This window comes from Ruditapes philippinarum, unplaced genomic scaffold (genome assembly GCF_026571515.1).
Source record: "Ruditapes philippinarum isolate M1 unplaced genomic scaffold, ASM2657151v2 ctg7383_1_1_1_1, whole genome shotgun sequence".
In the NCBI taxonomy this organism is placed as follows: domain Eukaryota; kingdom Metazoa; phylum Mollusca; class Bivalvia; order Venerida; family Veneridae; genus Ruditapes; species Ruditapes philippinarum.
This window is the reverse complement of record NW_026857952.1, coordinates 1-18428: the sequence shown is the minus strand read 5'-3', so window position 1 is coordinate 18428 and position 18428 is coordinate 1. Positions and strand designations below refer to the sequence as shown.

The following is an 18428-nucleotide window of genomic DNA, read 5'->3' as shown; positions in this document are numbered from 1 at the left end:
CAGCTAGGCGGAGCATTATATGCCCGAACGTGCTTTTTAAGTAAAGTAGTAAAGATGAAGCATTTGTAAGACATTGGAATTAAATAAAGTATGACCTCCTTCAAATAGCAATCCTCCTAAGAAGTTTGAATATTGTGGTCCAAATGTAACTTAAGTTATGCCCCGGAAACTGTTTTCAGTTTTAAAGTAATAGTGACCTTTGACCTTGTGACCCCAAAATTAATAGGGGCCTTCTACCTAATAGGGACAATCATCCTATGAAGTTTGAATAGTGTGGGCCAAATGGAACTTAAGTTATGCTCCGGAAACTGTTTTCAGTTTTAAAGTAATAGTGACCACGACCTTTGACCTTGTGACCCGAAAAATCAATAGGGGTCTCCTGCCCAATATGGACAATCATCCTATGAAGTTTGAACAGCGTGGGCCAAATGAAATTAAAGTTATGCTCTGAAAACTGTTTTCAGTTTTAACTAAATTGGGACCTTGACTTTTGACCTTGTGACCCAAAAATCAATAGGGGCCTTTTACCTAATAAGGATAATCATCCAATGAAGTTTGAATATTGTGGGCCAAATGGAACTTAAGTTATGCTCTGGAAACTGTTTTCAGTTTTAAGGTAATAGTGACCTTGACTTTTGACCTTGTGACCCCAAAATCAATAGGGTTCTTCTATCCAATACGGACAACCATCCTATGAAGTTTGAAATTTGTGGGCCAAATGGGACTTGAAACTTCAAACTTTAAACTTTTTATTTAGTTAAACGCCTGTTTCTATTTAACAATATTCAACGGCGTTGTACAGTACATATAAATAATAAGAATAAACGTGTATATGCATAAGAATATGTGGGTCAACATCAAATGAAAAAAAGAGGCTTTTACATACAATTCCAATTAACATATTTTTAAAAAATTGCAGAGACCATAAAATGATAAAACTAATTGATACACATGTAGCATGAGATAAGACATTAGTTATGCTCCCGAAACTGTTTTCAGTTTTAAGGTCATAGTGACCTTGACCTTTGACCTTGTGACCCGAAAATCTATAGGGGTCTTCTACCCAATATGGACAATCATCCTATGAAGTTTGAATTTTGTGGACCAATGGAACTTAAGTTATGCTCCGGAAACCAAATTTCTAACGGACAGACAGACGGACGGAAGCCAGGGGGGCATAACATAATATGCCCGAAATTTTTTCGGGCATATAAAAAGGAAATTGATGGAAAATATCAAATACCTTACCAACTCCTAACACATGATCCCCAATACTACAAAACATCAACTGCTTGCCCTGAAAATAGTTTAAGGGGCGAGGAAACTGTTATTTATAGAAATGAAACAAGCTGATAATCTAGTATGCCAAAGAAATGTCCTATAGACATCATAAAATTATGTTAAATATCAGACCAGAATTTCAAAGCACCCTTTTAGTCATATCAGAGCCAAAGTTTGAAAATTTAACATTGTACTGGGGGAAAATCCTTATTAAATTATTAAAAGTGCAATAATTTTAGAAAGTTTTGAAATTAAAAGTCAAATCAATGTTTTTCATTTTCAATTCATATTACAAAAATATTACAAAATGATTATTCTTGTAAAACAGAGTTGATTATTTAAGTAAAACAGAGTGAACAAATTGATCTGAAAATGTGCACACAAGTTACTTGTATAGACCTACATCAATGGTATAAAATTCTCTAAAAAAAGTTCCAAATTTAAAGTTGTTAAAGTTTATTACATAAATTTAGCAGAGGAAAGATGCAGCCAGTGCTTTCAGTGGATGATAACTATGAGTTACTATACATGCAAGGAAGGTAGAGATATGATCATATGTGCATGGGTTTATTTTTCAACGGCACAGAAACAATCAAGCAAATTCAATTACAGCCATGAAAATGTATAAGAACATGTACGGATATACTGTTCTATTTTTCAGTACAAGAAAATAAAAGGTAAGAAGCTTTTGGGGATTTCAAATTTGCAGGAAAATTTAAAATATTTCAATTTTTCCCGGAAAAAATTTAGTATATTTTCGATATGCCCATTTTTTTTTTTTTGCAAACAGTTTTGATTTCTTTAAATCTATTAATTTCAAAATAAAAAATTCTATGGTTTTTTTCATTATGTACTAAACGTTTTAAAGCTGGGCCTTTCCTTCAACTTTTTTTCTAAAAGCTCTGGGGATTACTTTTAGAAAAAATAATATTAATGCCCTTTTTGACATCTTTCATTAACCCAACAAAATTTCAAATTTAAAAAATCCTGAAATTTTACCCTTTAATGTTTAAAAAACATTTATGTGTGGAAAAGGGTTTTTAAATTTTAAAACAGGAAACGATCATTTATCACATAAAAACACCTCATGGTAGGGCCCAAATTTCATGTTTCCCGCTTTCTATTTTAGCAAAAGGGAAAAACATATAAATCATTAACAGGGATAAATGTAATTGATATCTAAGGGCCATACATATGTACATATTTCCAGATCATTCCTGTATAGTTGAAATTGAACCTATAGTTTCTGAGGAGTAGTCCGGACAAGCTTCTATGTGGCTGGCAACAAACAAAAAACCACCATATAAACCATATATTCAAGGGTCATTCCTCGGCCAAAAAATATTCAACCGGAAAATCCGTGTAATATGCGCAAGTACTTGAGCTACATATCAATCCTGTAAAGTTTCATCGAAATTGCATTAGTGGTATAAGGAGAATCGTCCAGACAAACTTTAAAATTAATAATAATAAAAGAGCCAGAAAATGCCGAAGATATGCCGGGATACTTTTGTGCTATTCTTAGCTCGATTTGAGTGAAAAGCGTAATAACTTAGTAACAGTTTTGTGTCATTTTTCACAAAAAGAATAACTTTTCTGGAAAAACAAACTGAGCCAATGATCTGATTTTTTATAACAAAAGTTGAGGTCTAGACCTACATGAAATGGGACATTTATCTTGAAAAAAATATTTCAGTCCGGTATGACAAAAAGAAATCAGTGGAGTCGCTTTTACATATCAGAAGCAAACATGAATCATGAACTTAATATAGTTTATCTTTATCATATCTTGTCCTAATGTTTTCTTCAACAAAGGGAAACAATGTCAGTCAGCTTTCTTCAACAAAGGGAGACAACAAATGTCAGATATGAAATACCTGCTCAACAGAGTTATCTTCTTAAGAGGAAGTTAAAAATATATCCAGAAAAACCAAATTACTTTTGTTGTAAACTTATAAATTTTTTTGTTTTTCTTTCAAATACTGAACATCTAGTGACTTCATGATCTTAAATCTGCAGCAGATATAAACAAAAAGGTAAAACTTTAATGATTTCTTAAAATTTATTTCAAAAAGGGGTCAAGTTTTGTATTTGATTAAAGATAAAATGGAAAATTTCTCAAAAACTGACCAGTGTTGATTCAAAAGTCCAAGTTTTAGATTTGATGAGATTTTCAATTCATAGTGTATGTAAAAATAAACAGTATAAATCAATTTTCACCAAATACAAATTCTAAAATACATTTGTCATAAAATAACAAAATTTGATAACCAATACGATGGTGAAGATGGTGATGATATCAACATATTTTAAACAATTTTTCTATAAAGGAAAATTTGACAATTTAACAAACAAACAAAAAATAATAATCTGATAATGGTAATCTTTGAGAAGAAAATAAATTGAATATGTTAGAAACAAACATTAATGATATTTTCAGAATGTATCAAGTACCAAATTACACCCAGACTGTTTCAATCAGATTATCAGAGGTTCTGGCTGATATAGGTGTTGATGAGAGAATGATACTGAAGACGCGAAGAACATGGCTTCTAAAGGAATCACTACACAATATAAATTATCAACTACTTGATAAGGATAGTACTTTAAAATATATTTTTGGGAGTCAATCAGAAGGTACAACTACATTAGAAATGGAATCAGACATAGATCAACTTGTGAACATTAAAACATTTACTGTGATACAAGACTGGAATGACTGGACACCTGGTGTACATAATCTCTTGATGATTGAAGATAATTCTGTATCTCCTGGGTATTGTTTACTTCAATGTCCGGTAAATGATGTTCCTCTTTCTGCTGATGGTGATTCTGACCAATTCTTCTTCCAAGACAGAACAGGAAAATTGTTTGTAAAGAATTCTTTAGTATATATGTTTTATAACGACAGTGAAATACATGGGCCAGCAGGTACATATCAAGGACAACCAGGCTACAAAGATTTAGATAAAGTGTTTGCTCTACATTGTACAAAATGGCCGCAACAAGCTAGACAATGGTTGGATCAAGAAGATGAAGGTCAATGGCCATCTGCTGAAATGAAACAATATTGCAGCAGAACTGGATGCTTTGTTGTTTGCGTTGGATGTAGAGGCAGTAAACATGAGCAAATTGAATGGAGAATATCAACATCTTTAGCAGAAAGGTGTTTAATGTTCGACCTGGATATTACACAGATTCGCTGTTATGTCTTAATGAAAATGATTTTAAAAACATATATAACTCCATTCTTAAAAGATGTGATATCTAGCTACATGTGTAAAACTGTAGTCTCCCACTGTATTGCTAATACACATTCTAACATTTGGAGAAAAGATAACTTACTTTTTTGTCTAACACAGTGTTTATATCTCCTTTACACCAATATCATTAATGAAAATTGTCCACATTTTATCATACCTGGGAACAATTTAATGAGGGGAAAAATTTCACCTGCAGTCAAACCATATATCCTGGAAATACTCAACAATATTATCAACAGTGAAGGTGTGGCACTACTTAGGATTAAATGTGATGCTCTTGGTTCCAGGCTTCATCTCAAGTTTTATAACTTATGTGCATTCAAGGAAAGTGATATTATTTCAGCAACACTATTATTAAATTTTGCTCTCACTAAATCTGAAATACTAGCAGAAACTGATGATTTTCTTAAGGACAGTAGTCCTAATGAGGCTGTAGAAAAATTAAAGAACTATATATCAAAAGCACTCTACTGTCAATATGAAGGATTGGATAAGACAGCCAGTCTTCTTCTGTTACCATGGTATTGTACAACACTTGGATCTGTCCTGGCTTCACGCAACATCTGTCAGTACAACACTGTATCAGCCGATGCCCTCAAACTCATCTCACTTGGTCTGAATACAGATGTTGCATCAAGTAAACTTAAACTAGCTTCAATCTTCTACTGTGTGCAAGAAATAGAAAAAGCTGACCTAGTACTCGGTGAAATTGAAAGTAGATATGATCTACAAATTGTTGCGTCTGTCTGTGGTTGTCATCATCAATTTAGGAGAAAAATAGTTAAACAAAGATTTGGCCAATTATGTAACAATTATAGTGAAGAAGTCTTACAGTATATAACAGCATCATGTGTTAGATTTCTGCCATGTGAAATTCACTGTGTACCAACTGAACTCAGATATGAATTTTTTAGATCTACTCAAGAGGACAGACTGTTTCGTACAAAAGAAGACAACAAATGGATGGATTATGCTGTAGTGGATTCTCTCCCTTATCTATATTTTCTACAATACAAAGTTTACAGCCATTTAGGAAGATATGATCAGAAACAAGCCACGCTCTTAAAACTTATCAGTACCATAAAAGAAGAACCAAATCTTGGACATCGGGAAACAGCTCTAAATATTCTTGGAAAATGCATGGAACAAGAAGGTAGAGCTGGAGATGCTTTATACTGTTATTCGATGTCACTAAATGTAAGGAGGAGAAACAATGCCGCAAAGATTCATATTTGTATACTCCTATCTGTACTGATAAATGCAAGGACATGAAAGTTACGACAAAAATGTGGAAATGACAAAAGCAGGACAGTGAAAAAAAGTTGCAATCACAAGCTAGACAGCAACATTTATACTATTTAAATATTATATTCTTTTTGAAATAGCATATTGCTTGTAAATAATACACTTTGGAATGTGTAATAAAATTCATCCATCCCTGTGTGAAAGGATAAAACATCAGTGGATGTAGGAGAGCTCATTTGACTATTCTCAGAGCTTTATAATAAAACAAATAAAACAAAAGCCTGGATAATGTAGGAGTAATCGGAATCATTCAAAAAAATACATTACATAATTTTGAGACAAAAGAATCTTTTTTTATGTTCACAAAGGGTAATCCATAATTAATTAAAATACAGGCCTTAGAGGGTTAACTCCTATTTTGATTTCAAATAAGTGTGTGTGTAAAATAAGTAGCAAATATCTTTGGTGTTTGGTATGATGTTGAAAAAGTAACAAGTTATAACTGTAATCAAAGTGTTATGCCAACTCCAGGGTGGGAAGAATTATGAACACCATTCTTCTTTGAATATTCATATAGTATAGACTTCATGTGCATGACTGCAAGAGAGAACCGATGTGATTTAAAGAACATGCCATACAAAAAAAGTTATTTTACGGTCTTAATGGTCATATAAATACTGTAATTTAAGCAAGAGGGCCATGATGGTCCTGACAAAGCTCACGTTAATATAGAAACTCTCCATGACAAGGGACAAGTAATATTGTAAACTATTAACTAAAGCAGATATAAAATCTAAATCTTAGACTGATATCATAAACTTAATATTTGTATCTGAAATACTGCATGTGTAAAAACATTACTGGTTGCTATTGCTAAAGTAAAACAACACTTCCAAAAGATGTGTACATATAAGGAAAATGTATGACACCACTAGGACAATTTTGATTTTTTTTTATTGTTTTTACAATATACATGTACATAAAAGGAATATCAATAACCCACTTGGGCAGGGCCAATTTTTGACCCCAGGGGTTTTTCATTGGTAGACATCCATTAGAAGATTTTAATGCCAAATATCTTAGCTCTAGCTCTTTCAGTTTCGTTTAAAGAAGTTTTTTTAATCTTTACTATATACATATAAGGAAAATCAATGACTGCCCGGGATGGGGCCAATTTTGACCACAGAGCTTTAATTTGAAGAAACTGGTAGACACATATTAGAAGATGTTTTATTCTTAATATCTAAGCTCTAGCTATTTGGTGTTTTTTTTAAAAGATTTTTTTTCTAAATACATGTACATATAAGCAAAATCAATGACCCCTGGGGCAGCCCCAATTTTGAGCCCGGGGCTTTTATTTGAACAAACTTAGCCAGCCCGCATAGCTCAATCGGTTAGAGCGCGAGACTTGTAATCTCGACATTGTGGGTTCGATTCCCGGGCTGGCCAACTAAAATTACTAATCAGTCTTTCGGATGAGACTTTAAATCGAGGTCCCGTGTATGGGTGCTTAAACACTTGGCACGCTAAAGAACCAGGAGAAGCTTCTGGAATTGGGGCATCTTTCTGTATCTATAATTGCACTATCCTCCAAAAAATAAAATGACTAATACTCTTCTGGAGGACTCGCCCATATGGGCAACCGGTGGCGAGTATAAATAAACGCAAATACACACACTTGAACAAACTTGGTAGACACTAACTTAAAGATATTTCATGCTTAATATCTAAGCTCTACATGTAGCTATTTGTATTTTTAAGAAGATGTTTTTTTAGTTTTACTATATTCATATAAGGAAAAACAATGACCCCCTGGACAGGCCGATTTTAACCCCATGGTATTTATTTGAACACACTTGGTCGATACCCGTTGAAAGATGTTTCATTCTATATATCTAAGCTCTAGCTATTTGGTGTATTTTTTAAAGATTTTTTTTCTATATACATGTACATATAAGCAATATCAACGACCCCCTGGGGCGGGGGCCAATTATGCACCCGGGGCTTTTATTTGAACAAACTTAGAAAACACTCACTAGAAGATAGGCCGCTATTTGTTTTGTTTTAAATGGTATTTTTAGTTTTCCACTATATTCATATAAGGAAAGTCAATGACCCCCAGGACAGGCCAATTTTAACCCCAGGGCTTTTATTTGAACAAACTTGCTAGACACCAATTAGGAGACCTTTTAGGCTTAATATCTAAGCTCTAGCTCCTTGGGTTTATAAAGCAGATTTTTTAATGTTTTTACAACATACATATAAGGAAAATCAACGAGACCCCGGGGCAGAGCCAATTTTGACCCCAGGGCTTTCATTTGAACAATGCTGATAGACCCTCACTAGCAGATGTTTCATGCTTAATATCCAAGCTGTAGCTGCTTTGTTTTGTTTTGCTTTTTCAAAAGAAGATTTTCTTAGTTTTTTCTATATACATATAGGGAAAAATCAATGGCCTTTATTTTACCTATAATAATGTCAACAGCGATCCCTAACAGTCAGACATACTTATTTACAGTTTATTGTAGAGATATAGTTATAGAATTATACAATTAACTATCTTTTAATCTAATGATCATGCACTCTTGCTACAAGTGTAGCTGGTAACTACTGACAAATAACTCCAGACAAGATTAAATGTAATAGACTAGAAATCATGATATATTAATTATGTCACTTTAGATGAAATTAGTAATTACTGATTAGTTATCCAAGGAAGGCTGCTGATGTGGACTGACTGTTGTGGAATAAGCATAAAGACCGACTGTGACAGTCTGGAAAGTGTTAATTGTCACGATTTAAGTGAAATTTTATCCATACAAAAAAACTTTAAAACATTATAGAATTTATACTCTTTTTTATTAGACATACAATAATAAATACCTACATGTATACTATTTTTAATTAAATAAAGTTTAAAATATGAAGCCTTAAATTGTTGTGATATTCTGCCTTGGAATGTTTTGGCTTATTTTGTATACCATATTCATTGTATACAAAGCTGGTCAGATACATGTTCACCTTATCTATTGACCTCTTGCAGTAAGTGAAGAGAAAAAAGTTAGATTATACAAGATAAACTGTAATGAAGGCTGATATCAGAGATGATATAAGCTTCAGATAAGTTCACATACATTTTTAGGGTATACTCTTCAACATGTTTATTTATCATCCTGACTATGCCGATATCACACAAGACTGCTGCTGTTATAAATGATACATTATACGGTCTTTTTATCATATGTTAAAGTGTCTAAGTTTAAATACAATGCAGCCTTCTGGGATATAGAGATTACTAGTTCTGCATTCTTGTAAGTAATAGAGATTCCTTCTTATTGTTCCTACTGCTCTTGTTCAGACCATTTCCAGCACTTTTCCTATTTCCTTCAACTGATTAGTAAAATTCTGAAGAAGAAAATAAAAGAATTTTACATGTCAAATTAAATTTACAATAACATTGATCATCTAAAATTAATTTATCTATGAATGAAAGCATGCAACTTGAATACTGATGTAAGGCACCTTTTATATTTTGCAAGATTATTAATATTATAAGAGATACAAGTGGAATTTATCACTGCCCTATATAGATACCAATGACATTTTATTAACTTTGGATTTATATCTAGGAAAAATAGACAGTGGATAAGCATTCCAGTGCATCTAAAAACTGTAGATTCAGTATCAAATACATTTGTATTAACTCTGCTGCTTTGTTAATATTTCTGGCCATTATGCACCAGAAATGTTTTCATTTTTGTCTCAAAGGCATTTCAGATTAAATTTTGGTGTACTTCCCTAGTTTCAAAAAAGCTACTCAATTGCCAATTACTTTATAATCATCTTTTTCTTATGTTGCTTTTTAGCAGTTAGTACAGATATAGTGATTTATCGTAGTCAAAATACTTCTTTGTTTACATTTTGCTCCTTTTACAAACATTATTTCACATTAAGTGCTACTTTCTTCAGGCAACATGCATCTAACATGTTCTAAAGTTCATGTTTGCCCTTTCTTAAGAAGTAAAAATTTATTTCCTGAGCCATGATGTGCCTTTAAAATATCACTTGATTCAGTGAAAGTAGACAAATGCATATATCTTTGTGGAATACGATTACATTAACAATCATGCAAAAACAAATCAAAACATTCTACTCACTGGATTTAAACAAAAAATTTTCAACAAACTACGATAGATACACCAGACTTTTTTCAATTATTCATAAAAAAGATCATGTATTCAGGCCATCCTACTTTTCTCCTAACTTAACTTACCCTAAATTGGTCCATCGTAAGTTCTAGTGGATGTGTTTTGAGATTTCCCCCTGCGTCTGCTACTGTCAAGGTCAAGGTCACAAATGGAGAGTTTAAGTGTCTGCATGTGTCCGAGCTCATTGCCACGCCCACTTTCCATTGAACATCAATTAACTGTGAAAGAATATATCAAAGTGGTTCTTTTAAAATACAATTTGTTTGGAGATTTTTTTTTTAGAAATTTAGAAAATAACATGTGTTTTTTAATCATTTTTTAATAAACTTTAGTTTTGGTACTTTGTAACTCTCAAATTTTGCATACATTATGTTTATAAAATTTTTACTGTCTATTATTCAATGAATAAAACTAAATAAAGTACAATATTAACATTATATCGTCAACTTAGTGCAATAACTGATTAATTCCCATTAAATCAAGGACTTATTCCATTATGGCACTACGGTGACAATATATTCTCATATTATTGAGTGAATCGGACACTATGCACCTTTACACTCACACAAAACTGAATCTGCTCTATACCTTTTTTCTTTTTAATCTATGAAATAACAAGTTAAATTATTGCATAGAACTTACAAATTCTCGATAAATGTTATAAATTACTAGTAACACAGGTTGCAGAACAATACAAACGTAATATTGGAAAAGACACTTACATTCATTATTTTATTAAGTTGAGCATTCTGATCAGTATCACCTTTAAATCCCTAATATTATAAATGAACAGTTCCACATTTACAGGTGGACCAGTCCAATTCACAAATTTAAAAAGGAAATGGATGGAAAATATCAAATACCTGACCAACACCTAACACATGATCCCCCAAACTACTTGACATCAGTTGCTTGCCCTGAAAATAGTTTAAAAGGGAACAGGAAACTGTTATTTATAGAAATGAAATGTGTTGATAATCTAGGGTAAAAAGAAATGTCCTATAGACAGCATAAAGAATTATGTTAAATTTCAGACCAGTATTTGAAAGCACCCACTTTGTCATATCTGAACCAAAATTTGAAAATTTTACATTGTACAAGAAAAAAATTCTTTTAAAATGACTACAAGTGCAATAATCTTGGAAATTTTTTAAATTAATATCAAATCAATGTTTTTCATTTTCAATTCATATTACACAATAACAATGGTTATTCTTGTAAAACAGAGTTGATTATTGTAGTAAAACAGAGTGAACAAATTGATCTGAAATTTTGCACACAAGTTATTGGTATAGACCTACATCAACTGGTATAAAAATCTCTATAAAAATTCCAAGTTAAATGTTATTCAAGTCCATTACATAAATCTAGCAGAGGAAAGATGCAGCCAGTGCTTTCAGTGGATGATAACTACGAGTTACTATACATACAAGGAAGGTAGAGATATGTGCATGGGTTTACTTTTCAACGACACAGAAACAATCAAGCAAATTCAATAACAGCCATAAAAATGCATAACATTTACTATACAAAAAATAATAAATAAGAAGCTTTTGGGGATTTCAAATTTGCAGGAAAATTCAATATATTTCAACTTTGCAGAAAAATTCAGTTTATTATCAATATGGCGATTTTTTTCTTTTGCATCAGTTATGAAAATATTCTTTTCTTTCTAAGTCTATTAATACAATATAAAAATTCTATGGTTTATCATTATGTACTATCATTTCAAAGCTGCCTGCCTTCAACTTGTTCTTTAGCTCTCGAGATTACTTCAGGAAACATAATATTAATGCCCCTGTGACATCTGTTCATTACTAACAAAATTGCATTGAATTTCCTTAACAAAATTGCATTGAAATTTCCTGAATTTATAAAATTTGACCTTTATGGTTAAGATCATTTAAGTGTGAAGGCTATATTTCAACAAGAGCGATCAGTGATCACATATGTCCCCTCATGATAGCCAATTGCATGTTCCAGTTACTATGTAGCAGGCGACACTTAAATCTTTAACAGTGCAAAATGCAACTTATATCAAATATCAAAGGGCCATACATGTTTCCAGATCATTCCTGTATAGTTGAAATTGAACCTGTAGTTTCTAAGGAGTAGTCCGAACAAGCTTCTATGTAGCTGGCAACAAACAAAAACCACCTTTCATATTCAAGGGCCATTACTCGGCCAAAAATTATTCAACCGGAAAATCCTTGTAAAATGCACAAGTACTAGAGCTACAGATCACTCCTGTAAAGTTTCATCGAAATTGTATTAGTTGTATAAGGAGGATAGTCTGGGCAAACTTTAAAAATAATAATAATTAATGAGCCACAACTCTGACAAAAATCATTGAACTAGAAAATACCGAAGATATGCACAACTATACTTGGTACTGATCATTCCTGTAAAGTTTGGATATCATTGCACCAGTAGTTTCTGAAAAGTAGTCCATAAAAGTTTTGTGACGGACTGACAAACATGCTCAAAGTTTGGTATCCAAGTGGTTATTCATTTGTTCTCTATTTTCTTCTTTTAGACATGTAAAAAATGACCATATAATAGCTTACTGAATGAATAGCATCAATGAAAATTTACTGTTACCTATTGTTATCATAGCCCCCTAAGTATCTATATGTTTGTACAGACAGACTGACAGACAAACGACGGAGAAGTGATCATATATATCTTGCCACTATTCTGTAGAGGCGACACAAAAATACATACTTTTGTGCTATTTTTAGCTCGATTTGAGTGAAAAGCATAGTAACTTAGTAACAGTTTTGTGTCACTGTTCACAATAATAATAACTTTTCTGGAAAAACAAACTGAGCCAATGATCTGATTTTTTTAACAAAAGTTAATGGTCTAGACCTATATGAAATGGAACATTAATCTTGAAAAAAAAATTCAGTCTGGTATGACAAAAAAAATCAGTGGAGTCCCTTTATACATACAAGAAGCATACATGAAGCATGAACTTAGTATAGTTTATCTTAATCATATCTTGTCCTAATGTTTTCTTCAATAAAGGGAGACAACAAATATCCGATATGAAATAACTGCTCAACAGAGTTATCCTCTTAAGAGGAAGTTAAAAATAAATCCAGGAAAACCAAAATACTCTCATTGTTGTTAGCAACTGGGAAACTTCTCAAATGTTTTGTTTTTCTTTATAATATTTAACATCTTGTGACTTCAGGATCTTAAATCTGCAGCAGATATAATCAAAAAGGTAAAATTTAATGATTTCTCTATACTACTGTTTAAATTAATTTTAAAAAGAGGTCAAGTTTTGCAAGTTAAAATTTATTTCAAAAATAGGTCAAGTTTTGTATTGGATTAAAGATAATATGGGGAAATTTGTCAAAACCTGACTGGTGTTGATTAAAAAAATTAAAATTTGGATTTGATTGAGATTTTTGATTCAAAGGAGATATAAAAATAAACAGCATAAATCAATTTTCAACAAAAAAAAATCTATAATACATTTTTCATAAAATAACAAAATTTGATAATCATGATGATGATGTTGACGATGATGATGATGATATCAACTTATTTTAAAACAATTTTCTATAAAAGGAAAATTTAACAATTTAAAAAAATAATGCTCTGATAACGGATATCTTAGATAAGAAAATCAGAAGAAGAAGTAAAGAAATTGAATATGTTAGAAATGAACATTAATGATATTTTCAGAAATCAAAACTACCAAAACACCCAGATTGTATCAATGAGTTATCCAGAGGTTCTGGCCTGATGATAAGTGTTGATGAAGAGAATGATACTGAAGAGGAGGGAAAGAACATGGCCTTTCGTGAAAGAATCACTACCGAATTATAAATGACCAACTACTTTGATGAGAAAAGTAGCTTTAAATACACTATTTTGGGAGTCAATCAGAAGGTACAACTACAATAGGGGAATGGGAATACAAGACTAGATCTACTAATGTAACAGTAAAACATTTTAACTGTGATTAACAAGGACTGGAGTGACTTTGGGATACCTGGTATAGGTAATCTCTTGATGATTCAAGATCAATCTGTATCTCCTGGGTATTGTTTACTTCAACCTCTGAGAAATGATGTACCTCTTCCTGCTAATGGTTATTCTAATCAATACTTCTTCAAAGACAGAACAGGAAAATTATTTTTAAAGAATTCCGTAGTGTATATTATTAATAGAGACAGTGAAATACATGGGCCAGCAGGTACACATCAAGGACAACCAGGCTTCAAAGATATAGATAAAGTGTTTGCTCTACAATGTACAACATGGCCGCAACAAGCTAGACAATGGTTGGATCAAAAAGATGAAGGTCAATGGCCATCTGCTGAAATGAAACAATATTGCAGCAGAACTGGATGCTTTGTTGTTTGCGTTGGATGTAGAGGCAGTAAATATGAGCAACTTGAATGGAGAATATCAACATCTTTAGCAGAAAGGTGTTTAATGTTCAACCTGAATATTACACAGATTCACTGTTATGTCTTAATGAAAGTGATTTTAAAAGCATATATTACTCCATTCTTTCAAGATGTGATATCAAGTTACATGTGTAAAACTGTAGTCTTCCACTGTATTGCTAAAACACATTCTACTATCTGGAGAAAAAACAACTTACTTTCTTGTCTAACACATTGTTTATATCTTCTGTACACCAATATAATTAATGAAAATTGTCCACATTTTATCATACCTGGGAACAATTTAATGAGGGGGAAAATTTCACCTGCAGTCAAACCATATATCCTGGAAATACTCAACAATATTATCAACAGTGAAGGTGTGGCACTACTTGGGATTAAATGTGATGCTCTTGGTTACAGGCTTCATGATAAGTTTCATAACTTGTGTCCAATCAAGACAAGTGCCATTATTTCAGTAACGCTATTATTTAATCTGGCTGCAGAAAAATCTAGCACACAAATAAAAACTTATAAGTTTCTTAAGGACAGTAGTCCTTATGAGGCTGTAGAAAAATTAAAGAACTATATATCAAAAGCATTCTACTGTCAATATGAAGGATTGGATAAGACAGTCAGTCTTCTTCTGTTACCATTGTATTGTACAACACTTGGATCTGTCTTGGCTTCACGCAACATCTGTCAGTATAACACTGTATCAGCCGATGCCCTCAAACTCATCTCACTTGGTCTGAGTACAGATGTTGCTTCAAGTAAACTTAAACTAGCTTCAATCTTATACTGCGTTCAAGAAATACAAAAAGCTGACCTAGTACTCAGTGAGATTGAAAGAAGATATGATCTACAAATTGTTGAGCCTGTCTGTTGTTGTCATCGATTTGAGAGAAAATATTTTAAACAAGGATTTTGCCAATTATATGACAATTATAATGAAGAAGTCTTACAGTATACAACAGCATCATGTGTTAGATTTCTGCCATGTGAAATTCACTGTGTACCAACTGAACTCAGATATGAAATTTTTAGATCTACACAAGAGGACAGAATGTTTCGTACAGAAGATGATGAATGGATGGATTGTGCTGTGGTGGATTCCCTCCCTTACCTCTACTTTCTACAATACAAAGTTAACAGCCATTTAGGAAGCCATGATAAGAAACAAGCCACACTCTTCAAACTTATAAGAACCATAAAAAAAGAACCAAACCTTGGACATCGGGAAACAGCTCTAAATATTCTTGGAAAGTGCATGGAACAAGAAGGTAGAGCTGGAGATGCTTTACAGTGTTATTTTATGTCACTTAATGTAAGGAGGAGAAACAATGCTGCAAAGATTCATATGAGAATACTCCTATCTGTACTGATAAATGCAAGGACATAAAAGTTACGACAAAAATGTGAAAATGACAAAAGCAGGACAGTAAAAGAAAGTTAGAATAACTACAAGCTAGACAGCAACATTTATACTTTTTAAATATTATATTCCTTTTGAAATAGCATATTTCTAGTAAATAACACACTTTGAAAAGTGTAATAAAATTAATCCATCCCTGTGTGGAAGGATAAAACATCAGTTGATGTAGGACAGCTCATTTGACTATTCTCATAGCTTTATAAGAAAACAAATAAAACGAGAGCCTGGATAATGTAGGAATAATCGAAAATCATTCAAAAAAATACATAAAATAATTTTGTGACAAAGGAATATCTTTTTATGTTCACAAATGGTCATCCATAATTAAAAGTTAAAAAACATGCCAGAGTTATGGGCCTTAGAAGGTTAACTCTTATTATGATCACAAATGTGTGCGTGAGGTAACTAGCAAATATCTTCTGTGTCTCACAAGATATGATGTTGAAAAAAGTAACAAGTTATAACTGTAACCAAAGTGTTATGCCAACTCCAGGATGAGAAGGATTATGAACACCATTCATTTTCGAATATTAATATTGTTTAAACTTCATGTGCATGACTGCAAGAGAGAACCGATGTGATTTGAAGTACATGCCATACAAAAAAAGTGCTTTTACCTATTCTAAGCACATTCTTAATGGTCATATACATATTGTAATTTAAGCAAGAGGGCTATGATGGCCCTGAAATAGCTCATCTGAATATAGAAACTCTCCATGACAAAGGGCAAGTAATATTGTAAACTATTAACAAAAGCAGATATAAAATCTTAATCTTAAACTGATATCACAAAGTGCATATTTGTATCTGAAGATAAATTTAGAATCTAAAAAAAAAAAATCAATAACTCACTTGGGCAGGGCCAATTTTTGACCTCAGGGTTTTTATTTGAACGAACTTCCATTAGAAGATTTTTTGTGCCAAATATCTAAGCTCTAGCTCTTTCAGTTTTTTAAAAGATTTTTTTAAAATTTTTACTATAAACATATAAGGAGAATCAATGACCACCCGGGACGGGGCCAATTTTGACCCCAGATCTTTAATTTGAACAAACTTGGAAGACACCCGTTAGAAGAGGTTTCATTCTTGATATCTATGCTCTAGCTATTTTGGTTTTTTAAAAGAAGATTTTTTTCTCTCAATATATATGTAAATATAAGAAAAATAAATGACCCCTGGGCGGTCCCAATTTAGACCCCTGGGCTTTTATTTGAACAAACTTGGTAGACACCCATTAGAATATGTTTCATTCTTCATATCAAAGAAGATTTTTTTCTATACACATGTACATATAAGCAATATCAACGACCCCTTAGGAAGGGGGGGGGGGCAATTTGACCACAGGGCTTTTGTTTAAACAAACTTGGGCGACACTCACTAGAAGTTAATTCATGCTAATTATCTAAGCTCTCGCTATTGGTCTTTTAGAGGATTTTTTTCTAGTTTTTACTATATTCACATAAGGATAATCAATGACCAACAGGACTTTTATTTGAACAAACTTGGTTGACACCAATTAGAAGATATTTCAGGCTAAATATCTATGCTCAAGCTCCTTTGGTTTTTTAAGCAGATTTTTAAATTATGTAAAACATACATATTTTGTTGTTGTTTTTTTCAAAAGAAGATTTTCTAAGTTTTTCCTATATACATATATGGGCAGGACCAATTTTGACACCAGGGCTTTTATTTGAACAAACTATTGTTTTACCTATATAAATGTCAACAGCGATCCCTAACAGTCAGGCATGCTTATTTACAGTTTATTGTAGAGATATAGTTATAGAATTATAAATTAACTATCTTTTAATTTAATGATCATGCACTCTTGCTACAAGTGTAGCTGGTAACTATTGACAAATAATTCCAGACAGGATTAAATGTAATAGACTAAAAATCACGTTATATTAAGTCTGTCACCTACGGTGAAATTGGTAAGTACTAGTGCGTTATTCAGGAGGACTGTGTTGGAATATAAAGACCAACTGTGACAGTCTGGAAAATGTTAATTGTCACGATTTAAGTGGAACTTTTATCCATACAAAAAACTTTAAAACATTATAAAATTTATACTCTTTTTTTTTATTAGACATACAACAACGATAAATATATACATGTAACTATTTTCAGTTAAATAAACTTTAAAATATGAAGCCTTAAATTGTTGTGATATTCTGCCTTGGAATGTTTTGGCTTATTTGTATACAATATTCATTGTATACAAAGCTGGTCAGCAGATACATGTTCACCTTATTCTATGTGACCTCTGCAGTAAGTGAAGAGAAAAAAGTTAGATTATACAAGATAAACTGTAATGAAGGCTGATATCAGAGATGATATAAGCTTTAGATAATTCACATACATTTTTAGGGTATACTCTTCAACATGTTTATTTATCATCCTGACTATGCGATATCACACAAGACTGCTGCTGTTGTAAATGTAAATGATACATTATACAGCTTCTTTATTATAAGTTATAGTGTCTAAGTTTTAAATACAATGCAGTCTTCTGGGATATAGAGATTTACGACCTAAGTGATAGAGATTTCCACTTTTATTCTTTATTGCTTTATTGCTTCCCGAC

At 32.1% G+C, this 18428-nt stretch overlaps 3 protein-coding genes across 3 annotated transcripts; 2 read left to right on the top strand and 1 right to left on the bottom strand.

Annotated features, from left to right (window-relative positions):
• Window positions 1-3184: 3184 nt before the first annotated feature.
• LOC132751594 (uncharacterized) lies at window positions 3185-8323 on the top strand. Its single transcript, XM_060741780.1, has 2 exons — window positions 3185-3317; window positions 3722-8323. Exon 2 carries the CDS (start codon window positions 3723-3725, stop codon window positions 5814-5816), a length of 2094 nt encoding a protein of 697 aa, XP_060597763.1. The 5' UTR covers window positions 3185-3317; window position 3722; the 3' UTR covers window positions 5817-8323.
• A 414-nt stretch (window positions 8324-8737) lies between these two features.
• Window positions 8738-10945, bottom strand: LOC132751595 (COMM domain-containing protein 6-like). The gene is made up of 3 exons (XM_060741782.1): window positions 10861-10945; window positions 10063-10215; window positions 8738-9194 (listed from the first exon to the last, which is right to left on the bottom strand). The coding sequence occupies exons 1-3, from the start codon at window positions 10900-10902 to the stop codon at window positions 9144-9146; spliced, it is 246 nt and encodes an 81-aa protein (XP_060597765.1). The 5' UTR covers window positions 10903-10945; the 3' UTR covers window positions 8738-9143.
• A 3081-nt stretch (window positions 10946-14026) lies between these two features.
• On the top strand, window positions 14027-15808 carry LOC132751597 (uncharacterized). The gene has a single exon (XM_060741784.1). The coding sequence runs from the start codon at window positions 14027-14029 to the stop codon at window positions 15806-15808; it is 1782 nt and encodes a 593-aa protein (XP_060597767.1).
• Window positions 15809-18428: the final 2620 nt, after the last annotated feature.

What these genes read in the sequence shown, in the direction of transcription:
- LOC132751597 (XM_060741784.1), top strand. Translation starts at nt 14,027, where the DNA reads ATGATTCAAGATCAATCTGTATCTCCTGGGTATTGTTTACTTCAACCT.
- LOC132751595 (XM_060741782.1), bottom strand. Translation starts at nt 10,902, where the DNA reads ATGTCAAGTAGTTTGGGGGATCATGTGTTAGGTGTTGGTCAG. An exon ending in ATGTGTTAGGTGTTGGTCAG is followed by an intron (nt 10,216 to 10,860) that starts GTATTTGATATT and finishes ATTCTTTCACAG; the next exon opens with TTAATTGATGTTCAATGGAA. An exon ending in TTACGATGGACCAATTTAGG is followed by an intron (nt 9,195 to 10,062) that starts GTAAGTTAAGTT and finishes TTTCTTCTTCAG; the next exon opens with AATTTTACTAATCAGTTGAA.
- LOC132751594 (XM_060741780.1), top strand. Translation starts at nt 3,723, where the DNA reads ATGTATCAAGTACCAAATTACACCCAGACTGTTTCAATCAGATTATCA.